At 40.8% G+C, this 22,043-nt stretch overlaps 2 protein-coding genes across 5 annotated transcripts; one reads left to right on the forward strand and one right to left on the reverse strand.

Moving 5' to 3' along the window:
• Nucleotides 1-13,104: 13,104 nt before the first annotated feature.
• On the reverse strand, nucleotides 13,105-18,431 carry LOC103462879 (protein phosphatase 1 regulatory subunit 3E). 2 transcript variants are annotated; one of them, XM_008405911.2, is made up of 2 exons: nucleotides 18,351-18,431; nucleotides 13,105-17,925 (listed from the first exon to the last, which is right to left on the reverse strand). In XM_008405911.2, the coding sequence occupies exon 2, from the start codon at nucleotides 17,660-17,662 to the stop codon at nucleotides 16,778-16,780; it is 885 nt and encodes a 294-aa protein (XP_008404133.1). In that variant the 5' UTR covers nucleotides 17,663-17,925; nucleotides 18,351-18,431; the 3' UTR covers nucleotides 13,105-16,777. The 2 variants fall into 2 exon arrangements, with proteins under 2 accessions (XP_008404133.1, XP_008404132.1); XM_008405910.2 differs by lacking the exon at nucleotides 18,351-18,431 and adding an exon at nucleotides 18,067-18,168.
• Nucleotides 18,432-18,451: 20 nt separating this feature from the next.
• Nucleotides 18,452-21,175, forward strand: LOC103462880 (uncharacterized). 3 transcript variants are annotated; one of them, XM_008405914.2, is made up of 3 exons: nucleotides 18,452-18,546; nucleotides 18,654-18,889; nucleotides 20,296-21,175. In XM_008405914.2, the coding sequence occupies exons 2-3, from the start codon at nucleotides 18,782-18,784 to the stop codon at nucleotides 21,067-21,069; spliced, it is 882 nt and encodes a 293-aa protein (XP_008404136.1). In that variant the 5' UTR covers nucleotides 18,452-18,546; nucleotides 18,654-18,781; the 3' UTR covers nucleotides 21,070-21,175. The 3 variants fall into 3 exon arrangements, with proteins under 3 accessions (XP_008404136.1, XP_008404137.1, XP_008404135.1); XM_008405915.2 differs by having other exon boundaries at nucleotides 18,457-18,546; nucleotides 18,690-18,889; XM_008405913.2 differs by having other exon boundaries at nucleotides 18,462-18,600; nucleotides 18,690-18,889.
• The last annotated feature ends 868 nt before the right edge of the window (nucleotides 21,176-22,043 follow it).

Here is a 22,043-nt window from a genome sequence, read left to right on the forward strand (position 1 = left end):
TTCCAGGCGAGAGGCGGGGTACACCCTGGACAGGTAACCAGTCTGTCGCAGGGCAACACAGAGACACACTGGACACACAACCATACACACACACACTCACACCTAGGGACAATTTGGAGAGGCCAATTTACCTGACAGTCATGTTTTTCCTGTGGGAGGAAACCGGAGTACCCAGAGAAAACCCACGCATGCACAGGGAGAACATGCAAACTCCATGCAGAAAGACCAGGGCTGGGAATCGAACCCAGAACCTTCTTGCTGCAAGGCAACAGCTCTACCAACTGCGCCACTGTGCAGCCTGGCCCAGGCATAATCAAAGAAATTCAAATTTCTGATTGCGCCACTTTATTTCTTAAACATGCGACCTTGTGAATTTAGGTAGTGCAGTCAAAAGATGCAAACCAAAACCCAGGCGTGAAGTTTATTTAAAAGAAATGTTCAAAAGAAGATTAAAATGCACATTCAGGGTACAGTGTTCCAGTGTTTCACACAGCGAAAGCATGCGTGCATGTATTTCTGCTGCTGCTGCTCAAGATTAAACTCACAGTCATGCGATTCCACACTGTGTAGCAGTGGGATGTCCGCTGGTCCACTGCAGTGGTTATAATGTTGTTGTTTGGAATGATGTAAATGACGACCATATCAAAGAAAGCAGACTTCTGGCCATCCAATCGCTTACGCACAATTTTGCGGCTTGGCGCAGCTTATGCTACCCCTAAAGTGAGTACGAAAAACAGGGAAAAGTTGCACAGAGATGCAAAGGATCTGCAAATCCGGCGGACTGGTGCAGGCCATGCAGAACTTCACAGGTGCATTTAGCAAAATTGCTGATACACAACAATTTTTTTTGAAGGAGATGCGCAACACATAAAGTACAGTGTATAGAAATCTGTGACATTTAATCAGACAGGTAAGATAATTGAAATTATTGCAAAATTCCATTACAATGAACAATTATTTCTGGACATTTTTCAAACCTCCCTCAGATTTAGAGGTTTAACAACTTTTTATCTCAAGGTTAGATAGCAATTGAGTCTGGTTTGTAGGCCACCTTCCTCTGCCCATAAATAGATTTATGAGAGTGAAACAAGAGCTTTGGAAGGGCTACAAAAATCATGGCCAGTCCTTAAGCCACTTAGTAACTAATTTGGAAATAGGGTCCTTGCCCATTCAGAAGACCCAGTCATGCCTAAGCTAGAAGAGAAAAGAGCATGGCAGGTCTGAAATACTGCATTTGAACTAATAATATTTACAAAAGAGAAGTCACAAAAATGTATAAAATATGAAAGAATGAACCCTTGAGTGGCTCCATCTTTTACAAACACTTGGGATAAAAGCGGTTCCTTGGGACAAAGCACCTTATATTAACACGTACCCACTAAACTGTATTATCATTTTTCTCTCTGTAGATGTAACTCAAACAAGAACCATACTCAGTATGTAAACGACCTTCATAATGATCAGTTTAGATTGCTCAATAAATCTCCCTTGTTTAAACTCATAAAAAGACCTCCATGAAAATGCATTTTAAACTGTTTCTGCTCCATCACAGACTTTCACCTACAGTTTTGCTCTCTTTGATTTGCTGTCAGGTTGGCAGGGCTACCACCGGCCTGCAGACTGGCAGGSCTATTGTTTTCATTTCCCCTTCATTAATCACTGCCTTAGGAGAAAATAAAGAGAAAACAGGACAGGAGAGTGGAGAGGAGCGCTGGGGAACCATCTTGGGAGGATCTGTTGCTACTAGACGGTGTGTATCATAACAGCTGCTGTCCACAGGGGAAACTTGGCTGGATAGATCAAAGGCTCATTCACAGCCCACCTCTACCATCTGACGCCCAGGCACACACACACACGCACATGCACGCACGCACACACACACCCACACACACACACACACACACTCAGCTGCTATCTTCCCCTCCTTACACTTAGGAATAGGCTTCAAGTACAAGCCCTCGTAAAAGTCTAATTCTCAGGTTAAAGGAAGCTGTGTTCCAGCCCGGATTACCTAAGCTGTTAGTTGTCAGCGCTGAGGTCTGCTTTTACGATTGTTCAGCTTTTCGTGTAAATTAATTAAAGTTCCATTTCAGTGGCGCCCCTTGTATATGCCAACACATTCTTCAGATTGAGAGCTGAGCTGGCCCCTCTTCAACACATTGCTCTCACAGACGCTTTAATAGGCAGCAGTCCTTACAAACCCTCCCCAAAAGACAGAGACAAGAGGTGGGGGGTGCGAGGAGAGGGGGGGGGGGCAGAAACAGCCAATAAGAACATTTTAATGCAGCGCCTTACAAGACTCCTCAAAGGCCCAGAGGATGAGGTTTCAATTTATTTGCTTGTTAAGTCTACCTCTGTTCTGCGGCATAAGCCCAAACACTAAACCTATGCTGCCATCAAGTGGCCAAGTATTGGAACAGCAAATTTTCCGTTCACCCGGATAACTATCACTCGTCAAACTTACGTTTTGGATAATCCATCCAACCATCCATTTTCTTACACCCTTGTCCCTTAGTGGGGTTGGGAGGGTTGCTGGTGCCCATCTCCAGCTAACGTTTCGGGGTACACCCTGGACAGGTCGCCAGTCTGTCGCAGGGCAACATAGAGACACAGGACAAACAGCCATGCACACACACACTAACACCTAGGGACAATTTGTAGAGGCAAACTCCATGCAGAAAGACCGGGGCCGGGAATCGAACCCAGAACCTTCTTGCTGCAAGGCAACAGCTCTACCAACTGCGCCACTGTGCAGCCCATTTTGGATCATCTGATGTTGTAATATTTTGTAAACTTTAAGCAACGGACTTCTGTGCGTCTATTTACATGCACATAGAAAACACACACCTGCATTAGTTTCAAAAATATATTTCAGGAATTCAGTGAATTCAAAAATCATCTATTTTTGAGTTCCTGTCATCCATCTACTCGTTACCTCACCTATCCAGCATTCCAGAAATCACACTCTGCAGGAAAAAAAGTGTATAGTTTTCTCAGTGAGTATCAGAATGTCGGTTCTTGTTCAACAGTCTGTTATATTGCTTATTCAGTTTGTTTGCTTGTCACCATACACCTACAGTCCTCATCTCTGCATTTGGATGCTCATCAATGCCAATATGTGACATTAAAATCCACAAAGCTTTCATGTGTCTGCTGTCTTTTGTTCATTCACGTATAATTTCTAATTTGACTGTTCACTGGAGTAGCTGTCATGTTTGATTATATTCAAACATGACATGATATTAATCTTATGTTGCAGTAACTTGATCTCGCAGTGAAGCTCTAATTTAGGAAAAGAAACTGAAGTGTAGTAAGATGAGATTTTTTTTAAATCAATTTAACCAAATTACTGATGTCACAGTTCAATTTATGCTTTTCCTCCTGAAGTTGATCAGTAGTTCAAAATCTCTAATCAGTAATACATAACAGGTTGATACCTTCAGGAGCAAATTTCTATATTCAGCAGAAGTGTATGTTTCTTACCCCTGACCAAGATGAGGTCCAATAATGACCTCACCAAGTGGCAGATTTGTAAGAGAGAAAAAAAGCTCTCCAATAGTCTGTGTTAGAGAACTGCAGCAAAGGGCATCCTGAGGACACGAGGTCTGCATAACAACTGTTAGTCCAGGGGTGTCAAACACCAGTCCTGATTTCTTGCAACTTCTGGATGTTTTCCAAGTCTAACACACCTGAATCTAATTGCTGAGTTACCTCCTTGTGAATCAAGGTAAACAGAGTTCGGCTTATTTCATAATCGTAGGATCCAAATGTGTTGACACTGGCCCCCCAAGGACTGCGGTTTGAAAACCATGCATTAGACACCGTCTGCTTTCCAACTTCTTGTTTGGGAGGGACACAGTGCAAAGGCTAAACTCGGCTGGCATTTAGATAGAGAGAAAGATTCTCATCAACAAGCGCTCAAGCGTCCACAATCAAATGACTATTTTCCCTCTTCAGCGTGACATGCAGCTCTGTAGAAGCCTGGTAACAAGCCATTCACTTGATTCAGGTGTGTGACGAAGAGACGCAAGTAAAGACTCCAGGAAAGTTGTTTTTGAATTCTGGACCACGACACTCCTGACCTGGAGAGACCATATGATGAGGAGGAGTGGTCAAATATCTCTATTATAATAGCATTGGTTAGCAGGCTCTAGAGTCACCATGGGCCTTTTGGTTGCCTCTGTAATTCGTTTCCTCCTTGCCCAGCTTTCAATATAGGAGAAATTCCATGTCAGAGGTTTGCAGTTGTGTCCTTTGCGTTTCTTGTTCCTCGTAATACTTTGTTCTCTAATATTCTTTCACAAACCTGTAAGACTTCTGAAGACCAGCTGAATGTATGCTGACACAAATTACACACAGATGAACAGTATTTTCTGAATAGGTGATTTCTGAAACCAGTTGGTTGCCATTTTCTTTTATTCTAAGATACTAGAGTGAACAGATCTGGATATACGAATGACATATTTTGCAGATGTGTATTTGAAAAACATTTTAGAAATTACAGTGCCCATCATCATACTTCTACTTTACAAACTATCATTTTATTGTCTTGATCTATCACAAAAAAAAACAATAAATATTTGAACTGCGTGGCTTGTTTTACAATATCTTGAAGAATTTAAAGTGTATGATAATTTTGCAAGGCACTTTAGCTCTTATATAGATTTCTTTTGTCCTCTTAAGTTCTATTGTACAATATTGATATGTGTTTTGAGTAAAATTGACGTGCATGGTTCAGTTATTCTTTACAAAATGTGGGAGACGATGTAGATGTGGGGCCGAGTTTGTGCCAAAATGTTTTGATTTGGATCTCTATTCTATTCTGATGGCTGATCAACTAAAACAACAAAAACCAGAAGAGTCTGATTATTTACTCCCCATTCAACATCTAAAGTCCTCCGCTTGTCACCTGCCAAATCTTAACGGGGCACAGAAATGTCCTCTACCTCAAGTCTAGGCTGTGTTAGATAACCAGAGAAAAGCGTTATTTTTAATAAGAAAACACACAAACACACTGCAGGCAACAAGAAACACAGGTATAATTAATCCACAGACATGAAAGGCTAATTGGCCCACAAGGTCGGGGTCGCACCTGCGATGCAGAAGCTGGTCACCATGGCAGCAGTGAAGTCCTTGGAGAGGCAGAGAGGGCGACAGGATGAGAAGTGTCAGCTTATCTAAGAAAAGCTATGTGAAGCCTGATGAAGAGAAACAGCAGTGACGATCAAATGATTTGTTTTCATATTTATTCTTGTGTGTGTGAAGGGGGGTGGGGGGACACATACCCCCTGAAAGAAGGACTAAATGAGCAGGTGGGATTCTAAATGTGATCCTCCTACACAGACGATGTTCGAGCTAATGCATTCAGAGAAAGATTGGGACGCGAAGATTGCAGGGACCAGATGGAGTGTGAGAGGGTGAACTGGGAGGGAGGGCAGGCGTAAATCCAGACAAACTGAGGCTGTGATGTTGCTCGTCAAAGACGAGGACAGAGACAGAGGTAGTGGCCCGTGTCTCGGGAAGACATTTCTGGATTGTGTTCACTTGAACATGTGGCATATAGCCGGATAAATGAGACACATTTTTAGATTTTGAACAGGAGCTCAAGTAATCCAGTAAAGACTTATTAATAATCCCAGCATAACTACATTGTTTTAAAAGGATTTAATTGCGCGTCTGAAAACAAGTTGTACTAATCAGTATATTTAAAAAATGTCTGGAAATAATTAGGTAAAATTATTCACCAAAGGATGGGAATCATTGGAAATCAAAGAGGTTATGTGTAATTCTACAAAAGAGAATGAATGAATATTTGGACTGGATGGATATATTTTTGTCATCAGCTCAGATCCCATTCTGCAGAAATGTTTTTATTCTGGTGCTTCCCATGTTTTGTTATTGGGTTAAAAGTTCATCCTACTGGGACAGTCACAATACTGACTCCTTTTTCAAAGTTTGGCTTGGGAATGTCTTGCTGAAAACAGCCCGTGATACAAAATATGAATTTAACATCATTAATGTTTAACTATGAGTACGCATAGTGTACCTGTTGAATTGTTGAAGGAGGACAGGAAATACGGTTCATTGTGTTTTTAATAAAGATTTGAATTTTAAATCTTGTTTTTCAATGATAGATGGTCCTACTACAATAATAGATTGCGGTAATACTTTATTTGAAGGGGGGTGAATAAGACTGACATGACACTTTCATAAACATGACATAACTCCTGTCATGAACATGAATAAGCCTTCATGAATATTTATGACTGTTGTCATAAAGCGCCATTCGGTAAATCATGACACTTTTAATACAAAGTTGACATTATTCAAAATGTCTGTTATGACAACTTGACATTAACCAAGAAATCATTAGTGTTTAAACTTTACCTTTAATAACATAAAGTTACCTAATTTTTAAAGTACAATCAGTAATACTTTTATAACAAATTTATATCAGTAATGATTTCTTGGTTAATGTCATGTTGTCATAACAAAGACATTTTGAATAATGTCAGTCTTATTCACCCCCCTTCAAATAAAGTGTTACCGAGATTGCTTTATTTTAAGGCTTTTCACATCTTTTTACTTGTAGTGACATAAACTGCAATGGAAACAAGTTACTTTTGCCCTCAGTGAATGTCAGTTCTCACAATTAGAATCAAAATTATTTTATTGTTATTGTACAGAAGCACAACAAAATTTCATTTCGGCACAAAGAAAGACAAATTAACGAAACAAAGACAAAATTATGTTACCGTTCTTGGTATTATAATTTGGTATGTTATCATTGTAATGTTATCAACTGCATATAAAATGATGAATGATTTGTCCTTTTTCTTGAGATGGTGTATAGATTTTGTGTTGTTATGATTTAGATCAAATGGGAAGTAAAATTTTCAGATGATAGAACACCAGAGGGCAGCAGAGAACCTGAATCTCCTCTCCAGATAAGACGCCATATGGAGTCTGGGTGCATATATGCATGAAGATCATCAGTTTGACTCGTCACACTGAAATCATTTCTTCTACACGTGTGCACAAAATAAAAAAATAAATAAATAAAAAAAATACATGGAAAACTATCTTTAGCATGATGCAGCTCTATCAATCGGTGTTCAAAGCAGTTCAGATGTAATTCTGCTATTGTCCATGTTGAATCATTATTTTAGCAAACAGCAAAAATGACTTAAAAGACTCTAAAAACTTGAAATTGTTCAAATACCTTTTAAAGTTTTGGAGTACTTGATGAAATAGGATGTATACATCTTGAAATGTTAAATAAATGAATCCCTCTTTTTAATCATCTGTGCTATAAACGTAGGTAAAACCCAAAACTATACTCAGACAACTGAACTCTTCAGTGGAGTGTGAGGTTTAGCTCAGCAGCTGACCTAAGAGTCTGAAGCCATTTCCTGCCCTGAAATAAACTGAAATATTTCCTCATGTATATTTCAGAGCTGTGCACACGTCCACGTATTGCATCAAATAAAAACTAAAAAAATACCATAAAACTGGACTTATCGTCGAAAGTCCTTCTTTTCTGCAAAAGCAAGACTCCAGCTCATGTCGTCACACACTGGCTCCATGTGACCTCCCCGTGTCTGTGAGGGAGACTCGGAGAGAGACCCGGAGAGTGCTTTGGGGTAGAAGCCAGACAAGATGAGAGGTGTGAGAGAGTGCACCGCCATCGTTAATTTATGAGACCTGTTGTGAATCCTGCACACCCAAAGGCAACAAGGGCTCACAGAGATGCAGGGGAAAGGCTGAAAAGGATATGATTCGGGTTACCAAAGGTATAAACGCGTGCAGAGGACAGCCTAAATATACACACACACACCCTCTCACACAAATGCGTATGCATCAAACAAGTTCACTGTGTTTTCACATTCGTGGATCGCTTCTGCTGCTTGGTGGATACACAGAGGCTCCAGCTGCAGGGAGGGATAGCCACTAACAAATATCCGTACTGACAGCGGTCACGTTTTGCTGAATCACTCACGCGCCAGGCTGTGCTTCGCAACGGCGGATAGTGGTCTCATTTTGTTTTTGTTTTTTTCCCTTCCTTTGTAAATGAGAGCCGGAGTGACAGTCATTGACATCATTCTCTGTGATAAAGTGCCGGTGGAGGAGACAAAAATGAGCATCTAAAGTCACCTGAGATACAAAGCTAGAAAAAGCTGCACATCCAGGGCTTCTTAGACAAGCATCCTTAGAAAGAAACATTGAGTGTATTTGAGGGTGACCTTCTCCATTCAACTTGTAATGGATCCTTTTGCACAACCTTGTGCATAAACGCATAACAGAGACTGCTGTAGGGATTTTAAATGGAACATAGCACAATGTCCTGAGGTCCTAAGAAATCATCTCCACTTTGATTTGGTCAATTCTGTACTGTCCGTGTTGATTTATTTGTTTTTGGTTAGGAAATAAAACATGAAATAAAGTAGATCAGTAGTAGATGGAGATTGGTCTCTATAGCTGGAGATGAAACTGATCTATAGTTACTGACGTCATTTAAATGTTGTCATACTTGAAGCTAAAACTGCAGAAGATAAAGAACACCAGATCAGTCCTAGTCTGAGTTAAAACAGTGTTAGTCAGAGTAGGGTTCTTGGGTTGGTGCTTCCAGGAACGCCAAGGTAAGTGACGTGTGAACAAAATGATCATTTCATCATATTCATCACAAGCAGATATAGTAGAAATCACTCAGATATGTTCAATAATCACATCTTACTTGAAAAGGAAATCCTCTTTGCAAACCTCGGCAGTGGCTCCTGTTGATGGCATTTTCTGAGTGGCAGTGACAGACCTGTCAGCTTGGGACTGATAATAGTCCGTTAAGTATAGCTCAAACTCACAGCTCCTCCGTACGTGCCCTTCACTCTAATCTGCCTCCTGCCTGTTTATTTCTGTCTGTTCCCGATTCTCTCAGTTTGTCATTTCGCTTATCGCTGGTTTACTCTTGAAAATTATCAGGATCGGTGGATAATTTATGTGCGCGCCTCTGGCCCAGAATTATTTGCTCTTGACTGTGCAAAAATGTACTGTGGCTGCAGTAGTCACACTCATCAACTTAATGGAACAGCAGACTTGTCCGCACTGGAAAAGAAAGAGTAACAGCTATCAAACATGATCACTCAGGTCAAAAGCAATACAAAACTGGACGCAGAAAAAAAAAACCCGGGATAGCTAAGAACAAGAAAAACTAAAGTTTAAAGAAGAGAACAGTTTGGCCATAGTGTATATGTAATTAGATATTGATTTTATTATTTTCTTGATTAAACAGATCCTTTTATCAAAGGAATACACCAAAAGCCAGGACAAGTTCTAAGCAAAGTAAGTCACTACAGGACCCCCAAACCATTTCGGAGCCTCCCAGACATGCTTTCATATGAATTCCCTCAATATATATATATATTTTTTACTTTTGTTTTGATGTTCCTGACATCAAAAGGGACTCCAAATCAAATGCTGCTTAAGGTCCCTTAACAACCTTACATCGGCCCTTAATATATCAGTCTGAAATGTGGCATGCAGTAGTGGCTGAGGGCCATTGTTTTGCTGAGAAAGTATTCCCTCAGAAGCATTTCCATCTAATTTTCCTGAAACACATCCAAATATGGTTTGTGGCGAAACAAGCCGTGGCACTCACTCACAAACAAACCTTTTTAGGTTAGTTGATTCATTCTTTGAGAGGCTCTCCACAGATTGTGGAGGATATAAATAAAGCAACAAAACATTATTTGCTGAGTTCCTTTTTATTTTATTTTAGTTTTTAAGCCAAAGATCCAAACATCATTGCAAGAATGAGGTGAGTTCTGATGGGGTGGAGGTTCATGGCAACAGCTTTACCAAAGGTTGGCTTGAAGGCAAATAAATTCCACGTTAAGCGGTGAGTTTCAGAGAGATAGAAGCTCTTATGGAGAACACCACATCTGCCTTTGTCACAAACAACTACCTGTCACAAAACTAAGGCTGCCGTCTCTATTAATATCTCATGATGTCCTCATGAATTATTATACATGTCTAAAAGCATAGTTGGGAGGTTTAGGAGATAAGCTGCTCCTTTTACAATATGTATTGGATTTACGCGCATGCTTGACTTTATTGTGTTTCACGGAAAACAATTATTCAGTATATATGTAAACTACACATGATATGTCCCGACTTAAGAGATAAAGATTGTTCACATTGCATTTTATTTGTGATAAAATAGGTAGACGGATGAGTAACAGTGGGCTCAGCAGASAGGGAGGTTGGGAAAGCTTGAAGAAGACAGAGTCAGACTCCTGTCCCGTCTTGTCTTTCCCTCTTTGTGAGAGTGTCTAAGTGAATGTTATGACGTGACGACGCATGGTTTTAGGGAAGCACACACGGTGAGTTCAAAACAACATAATGAATTTTCCATAGCAGCAGACGATCACTTAGCAGATCAATTATTCAGATCTAGTGCTCACTTCGACCAGGTTATGGCCTGACCCCGTGTGGCTGCGGCTGCCTCTGAATCATCATCTTTGGATACGTTTTTCTATTTTTATCTTTGTGAACGCCTCATCTTGAAAGGATTCAAATTCAAAACTACAGAACTCATTTGTGTGCTCTGGAGTGGCTTCCTTATATTGGAGGTGACGGACGCTCCAGGTGAGGTGAGAGAAGCAGCACTGGTCTGAAAAAGCGTTCCAGGGTCTATTGCTGCAGCCTAATAATGCCGAGGCCTGGGGGGGAGTGAAGAGTACATCATCATCATCATCATCATCACATGAACACAGGAGTTACGTAAGCAGCTGTTGGTTGTTGCACTTCATGACAATGTTGTCTGCTCATCACGGCTGGCTGCACAGAAAAACGTTGTGGTTGTTGATTTGATTATACTCATTTGGTTGGTCTTAACAGCTGTGGCTTGAGCRTTTTCCTCTTTTTCAATAATTGTCCAAATTTGGAGGTTTTTGATCCTGGATACATGCAGATATTGAAGCCTCAATGCGTTCCCAGCTTTTCTGAAAAKAATTTCAGAATATGTACAACTTGCTATAACTGATGCCATAATTTCTGGAATTTAACAGGAAATCTTGAATGAGAATACCTGACCCTCAGTTTGAGACTTTTAGCTAAAGCAAATGTGGATTATGCAGCAAGATAAAGGTCAAAGCAAACTAACAGGTCCATCTCTGAATGGCTAAAAATATACAAGAATGATTTTTTTTAAAAAAAGCAAAAAAAAAAAAAGCCTAAGCTTGCCGTGAAACGGTTTGCTGATGGTGGCAAATCCAACCACATCCTCAAGAGATAAACATCAAAGACAAAGATAAATGAGCCACATCTTAATGAAAACTAACTGCGCATGTCTTAATTTCCTGCTTCACTTCTCGGTGAAACTGGATGGATCTACATTTATCGTTATCCTGGGGAATCACAAGATTGACTGAGCAAGCTGCTGAGTAGGTCCAATCATAGAATCAAATTAGCTTCACAGCAGGTTTTCATTGACTGGCCATATGGATCCACATTCACTGGTTGCTGAAAGGATTAAGCTGCTACGCAGAGCACTCACCAACTGTCAGGAAGCCTTCAACGCTGCCGTCACTCAGCTTCCTTTGACTTTGAGCCAAGACCGCTCAGTGACGGCACTCTGCTGGTTAACAAACAGATTAACATGTTAACCACCATGTTCTAAATATGACTCCAGAAACCCAGGTGCAACACACCCAGACTTAATCTGTTGCACAAACGCAAACAGTAATGCAATTATTCTTGGTTTGTTTTACAGGTGCTCAGCAAGGCCAACTTAAACTAATTAAACTTTCTTTTTAGTAAAAGGTGTTTGCTATTTTACCTTCTGGATGATTAACTCAGCTGCATCTCAAGACATAAAATATAATCCAAGAGTAAGATTATTTTTGCAAATCAATACAAAAAGTTAAACATTTACTTCTCATATATGTTTAAACACTTTTTGTTTTCGTTCACTTCAATTATTATGTCTTACAGTTTTTGACCAGAATGTTTTTTGAGATCCCCCCAAAAGGATTGTTCCCTTTAGAAATGTGGGCCTACTGGAAATACTGTCCATGTACGGCACACGGTATATGCTCTCAATATTTAGTGGCTCTTTGTACATTATTACTGCATCAGGAAGACAGGATAGAGATTCAATAAGCTTAAGGCACAGTTTATGTATTCAGACAGCCCATATAAGTCTTCCTAAAACTCTTGAATGGGGTTTGCTGTATGATCTTCTCAAGTTATAATTAGCATATTTTAAGTAACTGGCCCAGTTTGCAAAAAAATAGAGGATTTGTAAATATGTTACTGCCAAAACAGATCAAGAAAAACATGTATGTCGGAATAAAAAGTGTGGATGCTTCACGTTAGATCCAACATGGCCGTGTTTTCCATGGATCAGTAGGAGTTCTTTAACTGCACAGCCAGYGCTTTGAACCCCATCCATCCACACGTCATGTGTCCTCGGTGCAAGACAGTGAATCCAATGTTTACCTCAGAGTGTTAAGCTCTGTGTGGCTATAAAGAAAAAAGGTCTGCATATGAAGAATTTAAATATACGATAAGAAATGCTGTTGATGCATGTGTGTGCACATGAACAGGTAGCGAGAAATAATGGTTGACCGTGTACTTCTGCTTTTCATAAACAGAGGCGTTATCTTCTGTCAACATAACCTTTATTAATGTTCAAGGAAAAGCAAAATGCACCTTCCTTAGTTCTCTGTAGGTTAAAGAACTGTACTATTAGTCTTTATCACATAAGATACATTTGTTTTTTTAGTTTTTATGAAATGCTGCTCACATTTTATGGCACCTTCTCCTGCACTTTTTCCTGATTCAAGCGCCCCTTCCTGTAAACAGAGGAGCGGTGTCAGAGCAGAAATCAATTCAAGGACATGTCCTTAGGCAGGTTCATAATGGCGTCGTGCTGAAACCCGYTGCAGAGATCTGCTTCAAGAATGGCAGCCAATRGCAGGTCTACTGAAATGAGACGTCTGACTGACCTACTACTGAAACTACTTGGGAATACAGTCAATTAGAAGAACCGAGAAATATTTTTACACTTCTAGTTGGGAGGCCGTGAGCTCAAGAAACAGAGAAAGATTGTTTTCCATCACAAAAGCTTTTATTAAGCATTAATTTAACAAAATATGGAATTACATTACAAGCTAAACGTAGACATGACAGTACGTTTCTGCTTAACGTGCAAACATAGAACTTTCACAGAATAAAGGACACGAAACTCACAGTGTAGATGTTAAAACAAATAGTTCTGAAAAGATGCAAATAAAAGAAGATAAATAATAATAATAATAAAAATACCAGTGTCATCAAGTTATAATACATTAGACGGACTGAGACACAAGAGCAGCACAATGTGCTAAAAGCTGGAAAAGATTTCCAAAGAGAAACTTTTAGACAATTACACATCCCTTTTCCTCCTCTACCTGCATTCGACCTACTCTGACTATCTCAGTCTTAGCTACAATCATGAGCCATTCATGCAAAAAGCTATCGAGCACCAAAGTGCATCTGACATTTCCTATTCAGACTTTACATGTCCCTAGCCGCTGTCCAGAGTTCATAAAGTCTACAATCTTTCCTCACTTGCGTCCCCCATCAACCGTGATACTCACTCACACAGTGAGCAGTTTGCATCAAAACAAAGTGCACATGCCTTATTTTTTTTTCCAGATTTGTGACTGAAATTCTGGCTAATATCAGGGTAAAAATCAAGCAAATCCAACCAACATTCACAATTGCAAGACTAAACATAATAACATGTTCCAGCTCTACAATTAGACTTGTGTGTGCTAATTGACTCAGAGAACTTCCTATAATTTTGCAGCATCGAATGACTGAACCACTTGCACCAATAAGGATTGGAAATGCTTCAAAAATACACAGAACACCAATAGGAAGACATTCAGCGTGAAACACGGACACAATTACATACACAGTAACATATTTCTGTGTTTTGATGCAAATTATGATGTTTACATACAGGTGAGTGTCTAATGAAACCTCAGGCCCTTTTGTTGACTTTATGATCGGGAGGCACCGAGAACAATAACATCGAGCTAAAACTGACTTGTGCACGTTTATTACAATTTAGTACCACGAGAAAGGAGAATGTGAAAAGTCATTCAAGTTAAGAAACCTCATCAGATTTTTCTAACATAGAAAATCCGATCAGGTGGCGGTGAAGTCTTCGATGTAAGAAACTCACTTTTTGTTGGCTGGGATACATATTTTTTTGGTGTTTCTATCTATTTGTTATCTCACCTTTGAAAATCAATGCTGTCTTCTATTACACCACTTGACCAACGAGTACACATAGGCGGACAACGCGTTGTTTTCAACAATGTACAACAGAATCTGGCATGACTAGACCTTTTATACCCACAGCAATTTGCAGCTATGTACATAATAAAGATGTGTGGTAGCAAATGTCACTGAGTCTCCCTCGCACCTCATCAGAGCCAATTATTAGCCTCAGTCTTTGGGTGTTGACATGTGTCAAAAGTTGAAGACCAACACCACCGACGGACTCATAGTGGGAACAGCTCCGAACCCCAAGCTAAGTGGTTACAGGAATAGCCTTCATCCACATTCCGGGCTCTTCCGGTGGAAAAACTTTCCACTGAGGCCCCGGGGGATGTAAATAAAGGCCAAGGTGATGTTCAGACTACACTCAGAGAGCTGGAATTAAAAGCACAAAGAGTGTTCCTCCTCTTCCTCTGCTTCCTGTTGTTTCAAGCATTATCATTCCAGAGGAAAGAGCAAAGTGGGTATCTGCATTCAAGTTTATTTACAAGCTATTGTTCACCATAAGCACTGAGTGCACACATTGCACAGGGGACCAAGTTAAAAAGAATTCAATAAAAATATATATCTGCAGGACCAATTTATGTTGGGAAGAAACCCACAGCATGAATCAGATGAATCCGTGACGACGGCATGAAAAACAAGCGGTGAGACGGGCTGCAGAAATAAATAACGGCTGACATTGGTCATTCCTGTGAAGTGCAGAGGGACAACGTCCTTGCAAAGTGATGACTATCGAGTACCTTTACAGCAGCAGAAGCTGTTTAAAAGCAGGCATCTGTAGTAGCTACTTTGTCTACAGACAAAACTGCCTTGTGGAAACAACGCTAACAGTGCAATCAAGAATCTAAAATATTTCCATCTGTGAATATACAATAAAACGCTTTCGTTTGAATGTAAAAATAATTACTATAAATACCATCTGTTCCATCACCACCGTTGACCTGAAGAGGAGGAAGTACGTAAATAAAGTGAGGTAAACTTAACTGCTCAGACGGCCTCTGCATACGTTTTCCTGATCGGAAGAACAACCATGTCGGAGCAGCGTAGTCGGTGGAAAGAAACATTTTCAAGACAGCAATGTAAGAAGAAGTGGTTCCCATCGTGTATAAACACAACCCTATTAAAAGAATTGCACTGTTTTGATGTCTGGAAATAATATCGAATTAATGCTACAGATTAAAATAAGACGAAGGCAAATTACAACCCAACTAACGTCGCCCTTCACATGTGGAGCACATTCAAGAAGGACCTGTGCTGTATAATGGGTCCCAAATGGGATTGTCTACAGCTTTGATGCGTCCATATGGGTCCTAGATGTATTTCTAAAGTTGAAATAGTTTTCTTAATGTTAATTTGAAATCCAGCTACATGCCTTCATGGTTCTCATCTGTAGTTCACTCATGTAGGTTCCAGACAAGAAGCCAATTGTACACTAGGGTCCACTTAAAACTAGGTTTGTGCAATAACTGWACCATTTACTATCAGGGGGGGAAAAATGACTATAATATGAATTGTGATTAAATCTGGTAACAATATCAAGGTCATCTTAAAAAAAACCCCAGTAGGATTTTTCTTATCTTGGTACTTTGAGAATGTTTGAGCTAATCAGCCTCAATGAGTCACAAATAAAACTTTAAAGTCTTCAGTTTCCAAACCAGCCGTGGCAAGATTCACATGGCGACCAAACACAAATGCTGGCTGGATACATCACTTCATAACTATTTAATAGTTAGTTTTCTCCAAAAGGTGACAATGTTGCACAAAAATAACATATATTTCAAATAGAATAAGGCATTTTTTTGATAGAATCTCATAGGAAATTATTATTTAGTACATAAAATATCGTTTTTATATTAATATCTCTGATGTTTATATAATCTATGTTAAATTATTTAATTTAGATTTTGTCCTCCGTTTCAGCAGAGGTGTTCAGAGACTGCAGGAGATCACTGTGGGACTCCGGACCCAGACAGCTCTGCAGTAAGGCTTTCTGTTTACCGTTAAATCTATAAGCACGCTACACAAAAATGCAAAATCGAAGCAGCTAAATGTTAAAACTTTTCTTGACGTGAGTTGTAAAGCCTGAAGCTGGCGTTTTCCGTGGCATATTACATCATTTGAGCATGACAYCCCCCAAAGGGCACCAAGCTTCTCCGAGCCCTGACATCAAGGCAAAAAAAAAAAAAAGAAATATCAGACAGCATCCCCGCCCCTCCTGCTGGGACCCTGTCAGGCTCAACCAGTCAATGTAATATTATCACAACAGGGCAGCTGTTTGGAAATAGCATGGGTCAATATTTTCTGTCACAGCATTAGTGGCTAATTATGACAGAAGAAATGAATCCAAACATTTAACAGGCTACAGTCGTTACATTAAGGTCTACCCGGAGATCATTACGCGCAGATAACGCACTTAATCGGGTGCGTAAAATCAGAGCCCCATCACTCAGATAAAGTGGATCCAACCATTTTCCCACTCCCGAGGTGGCGACATCTTTAGCCGATGGCGACGCACCTTGTAGTTGTTCCCGTTGTTATTGTCCCAGAATTCGTGCCCGCCGACATAGTATTTAATGGCGAACTGCAAGGTGCCCCCGTTATCTAAGTAGGTGGGCATGACAATCTTGAAGCTGAACTTGTCAGTGACGCCGTCGCTCGAGTCTGGAACGTAGGTGGCCAAGCTGTCCATGAAGGTTATCCAGTTGTTCAGGGAATAGCGCAAAGAGACGCTCTTCTCAAAGGCCAGATTCAAGACGCGCACAAAGCCGGAGAGGGTGAAGTCGTCCGTTTGCACCGTCTCCAGCAGCACCTTCACCTCTCTGACTTTCTGCTCGAAGTCGGGTAGCGTGCCTGGGTTTGTGAACTGCAGCTCCATGAACACGGACTGCGCAGTAGCCCGGGGGAACTTTGTGTCCAGGTGATGGAGTGTCGCCTTGGGCAGCTTCGCCAAAATGCGCTCCGGCACCTCCGGGTCGTCCGCATCGTCGAAGTGCTTCACAGTTATGAGCTCCAAGCCCAGGGAGTCAGCGAAGCGCACCTTTTTCTGACTGGTCGGACTTCTGCTGCGTGCGATCTCCAACTTTGCTCTCTCCATAGGCGTAGGGAGCGACTTGCACCTGCGGCGGAGATTCGGGCTCTGCGGGGTCTTGAGAAAAATCTCCCTGCCCCGTGGCCTCTCGTCCACCACCGAGTTCTCCATGGGTTCACACGAGCCGTTCATCACATCGCACTCTTCTCCATCCTCCAGTCTCGGGTTGGCCGCGGTCAGGCTTCCGAAGAGCCCCGCGATGCAGCTGTAGTTCCTCGGGAGGCAGTTCTTCGGAGGCAGCATTTCCACGGACGGGACGCACACACCGGGGCTTTGCTTGAGCGCCAGGGCGACCTGCACTGCAGAACCGAGCTGGTCGTGATGAAARTGCACCCGGCGAGTCAAGACATAAAGTGCTCAGGTATCAGTGTCGCCCTCGCGGATAGGCGCTCCTGTTGCGTCAGATGCTGACACTACGCAGCTCTGGACCAATTAACCGAGCGATTGTTGTTCCGCAGCTGAGAGCTGGACTGCCGCTGCGGGAGATGGCAGCTCGAGCTCACGTTCTGCTCAATGAAAAACAGAAACAGAGAGAAAGAGAGAGAGAGAGAGAGAGAGAGAGAGAGAGAGAGAGAGCGAGTAAAAATCGTCAGTAACAGCCGCTTGCATTTTAAAGAAGTAAGCTAGCATTCCTTTCAGAGAGCTACCTTGAATGAATTGAGCGTACTGACGTACACAACAGCCTACGTGCAGAAGTTCACGTATCAACTGACCAAAATGGTTTCCTCCTTATGAAGCAACAAACCCTGTTAACTTCCCCGTTCTCACTTCGACGTTATAAAATACAGCTCAGCTCCGCTCAAACACATACGCAATTCAAAAATATTATTCACCTCTAAGGAGCTTTCTGCTCTATTCGAGAGATTTCCACGCATGCGCAAATATAAACTCATAAAATATAGTAYTGTATTTAATTACATTCACCACTCACATGCTGTCGGTGTAGTAATTATATATTCTAGTTGCCGAGTTTATTGCTGCGTCGTTCCCCTTCCCTTCCGTGGTCCCAACGTCACACTCTCCCCGTTACCATGACGACGACACCGCTGCTCTCTGAAGGCATTCACAACTTCCTCCGCTGCAGTTCAGGAGTAAACACAACTAGTAACGGCATGCTATTCTGAGAGGTTAGTGGACTGACGCACTCAAAATGTTAAAAGGAGTCAGTGTGAGTGTTTCTGGTGAGTTTGGTTAGTAAAAGCTTTGGAATTGTATCTTGTGTTAACCGAAACAGCACTTGATTATACATTATCACATATCAACTCCTAAGACGCACCACAAGTTAACAATGACGAGGAGGAGCAACACAAAYATGACAAGGCAGCAATAGACATAGAAGACTTGGAGTCAAAGCTTTTGGAGATGCCAGAGAGGAAACATATCGATGCCCTCCTAGATATTAGTGAGCAGAGCTTCATCAGAGATCTGGAGCCACATGAGTGGCATTGTTACCCCGGTTGGGAACATGCTGTAAGTAATGTAATCTTTATGCTTTCCCCCCCCGTCTGTCTTATTGACGTAATTTTACTTCTGTAGTTTATAAGTGTATCAGAGCTTTTTTTTTTTTTTTTTTTTTTTTAAAGAGTATATTTTTATACAGGACTGTGAAAACGCATGTCCCCTGTCCTTCTGCTCGTCACATCTAAATGCTTCAAACTATAACTTTATGATGCATTGACTTTCAAATTACAGTTTCTGAGAAAAACGTTACCCAAACCAATCCGAATCTGTGTTAAAAGATTTATCACATTTTTTGTTTTATTGACTTTCCACACTTAAGCGTGACTTCTCTAACATCAGGTTGGTGTAGAATCACTTAAAACCTAAAATAGCCAGTTTTCCATTGCTGAGCATCAGCAGATTTCTTAGTTATTTATTAGTTTTTTTTTAAACTCAAACTTCAAGCCTTTTAACAACCTTTCTCCTGGATTAAGTTCCAAAGTTTGGCATGATCATTTTCCAACACTAACACCAGTCCTTTACAATTCTTCGTGAGAGGTCTGTGACTTTTTTTTGTGTACTTACTGCTTGGTGTACTTTCTTTTCAAACCACTTCAACACTTCCTCAAGACAAATGAAAGCCAGAGGGCTGAAAGGGGATTTTCTGCCAGTGGTTGTGCTCAAAACGGTGCAGATGTAATTTTGTAATTCTTTCCATTTTTAAAAAAATACTTTGTCAGATTACATACCTCGAGCCAAGATCTTATTTTTCTTGTTTATCTGCTTTAGTCYTAGAGAATCTGTCATAATCCAAATCGGCTAGAGAAATCTAAAAAATTCCAAGTGATAGCCTGACTTGTGAGTCTCCAAAAAATAAATATCGTTTTTAACTAAACCTGGTTGACATTTTCATTTCACCTGGTGAACAATTAGTGAATCCCTAATTGTTATCCCCTGCAATTGGACTATTTAGCACTCATATATGTACAATGAAGCCTCGGGCCCAATAAATATAAATTTCTGTAAAAATGTAATTAATTGTTCAAATCAGAAAGAAGATTAATTATATTATTTTGATCATACATATTTAATTATAATCTCTTAAAGCATTTTAGATAAATATATATAAAAAAAWTKTCCATTGCTTCCATTATTAGATCAAAAATAGAAATACATGTATGCACCTTTGAAAGATATGAATATATTTTAACTATAACTTATTATTTAAATAGGAGAGGGCCAAGGGGTTACAAGAAATTATTAAAATGACCAAAAAGCATTTACACTACTAACACCTTCACCTGGCAACACTCGTGCTTTGAAAAGTTTCATACATCATTTCTCTTTGCTAGCCTCAAGAGTAATTCATTTCATAGGTTCTATGTCTAGACATAAAACTATTGCTCAGTTTAATCTCAAATCTGGTTTTACAACAGGTCCACGGTTGGGACAGAGTCTCTCCTTTGTGCTGCTTAATGATGAATCAGAAGGGCCAGGACATGGCAAAGAACAAGGAGGCTGAAAGCCTGGCCACCTCGGGGATCAACCGAACGCCCCCTAAAGTAGGCAGCACAGCCAGCCTGATGGAGCAGCACTGCAAGCCGAATGCAGGCCAGCCTAGCGTAAAGGAAGCCGCATCGCCGAGCCAACAACTAGAACCTCAAGATCAAGCAACGTCACCTCGCCACAGCGCCACTCAGAAATCCGTACAGGGTTTCTTGGAGAAGAAATGTGTGGCACGAGAGACAAGTCCAGTGCTTCGCCACACCACACAATCTTCTCCGTCAGAGAGCAGAGCCTTGAAAGCTCAGAAGCAAACTGTTAGGCATGACGTCACAATGGTTCCCATCAAAAACTTCAAATTTTTACCTCCTATCAGTTCACTCCAGAAGGACAACAAAGGCAAGAAGACGGCAGATGCAAAAAGCCTTTGCAGGCTCGAGAAGGGGATCAAAGCAACTCGGACAGGACTGAATGCTACGGCTAACTTAGAGCGTCCCAGGTCCTCCTCAGCCTCAATTGACAGCCATCAGCAACGCCAGCAAAGCCCCAACTTGTCCCTCAGTGGTTGTGTTTCTGTCCCAAACAGGAGGAAATCATCCATATCTCCCAAAATGGACACGTTGCATCCCACGGTGTACTCTCTGGGGAAGAACATGCCACGAGGCATGATTCAATCCCTGGTGCCCGCCAAGAGTCTGCTCATCTAGGAATCAGAACTTTGTGTGTTGCATGAGGCTTTTGAAACAAACGTCTCATCATTGATGGTCAAATTCAATCAAATAAATGCATGGAAAGTTTAAGCGTTTTATTATACACCGACGGTCCTCTTTCAGTGTTTCCGATGACTCCACACCGACTGTTTCTGTTGGTTATAATGAATTTTGTGTGCACGGCTATTGTATTACCAATTTCGGCGTTAAAGCAATCTGAAACCACCAATGTGTCTGATGAGCGGAGCACAATATCTGCTGTCCCAGTGCAGTGGAATATAATGCTATTTTAAGTTGTGTTGAGAGTTGAAGACGAGCTGCAGAGGGAATTAAGGATAATGATAGCATATATATTTAAGCACACCGAGGAAATATTATGCACTAAAGTTAATTGTTTGCAATTTTAAAGGCATTAGAATAATACTCATTTTTACAGTTTGTGCCTCTCAAGACTAGTAAATTAGGTGAATAACTATAAAAATGTTTTTTCGGATTGGATAGGTCATCCACATTTGGTTCCTTAAGAACCATCTATCACCATTAACCGTTAGACAGCTGATGATGAAGCTGTGGCAAGCTGTAGGAGGAAAGCAATACGTTTGCTGCTTTCCATATCCTGAATATCTACTGCAAGCAATAATCAACAGGAACAAAAGGGTCTAAAATTAACCTCCCGAGAGCTGTCAGTGACAACGGTTCAACTGCGACTGGTTTAAGATATTTTCCAAATTCTGGAACATTATCAGTAACGGTGCAGTTGTAATCGACACAGGTGTCATAAAAAATAACATGTTTGCAAAATACCTTTATAACACAAAATAAATTCAAAATGTTTCCTTCCCATCTGCAGTTATGTTTGAAAAGACAAAGAACATTTCCTTTAAAGGACACCCTGCCAACCAAATGGCTTTTCTTTGCTAGGCGAATGTAATGTTTTTTTTAATGAGCATTAAAACACTTTTTGTATATGT

Source organism: Poecilia reticulata, linkage group LG3, assembly GCF_000633615.1.
Source record: "Poecilia reticulata strain Guanapo linkage group LG3, Guppy_female_1.0+MT, whole genome shotgun sequence".
In the NCBI taxonomy this organism is placed as follows: domain Eukaryota; kingdom Metazoa; phylum Chordata; class Actinopteri; order Cyprinodontiformes; family Poeciliidae; genus Poecilia; species Poecilia reticulata.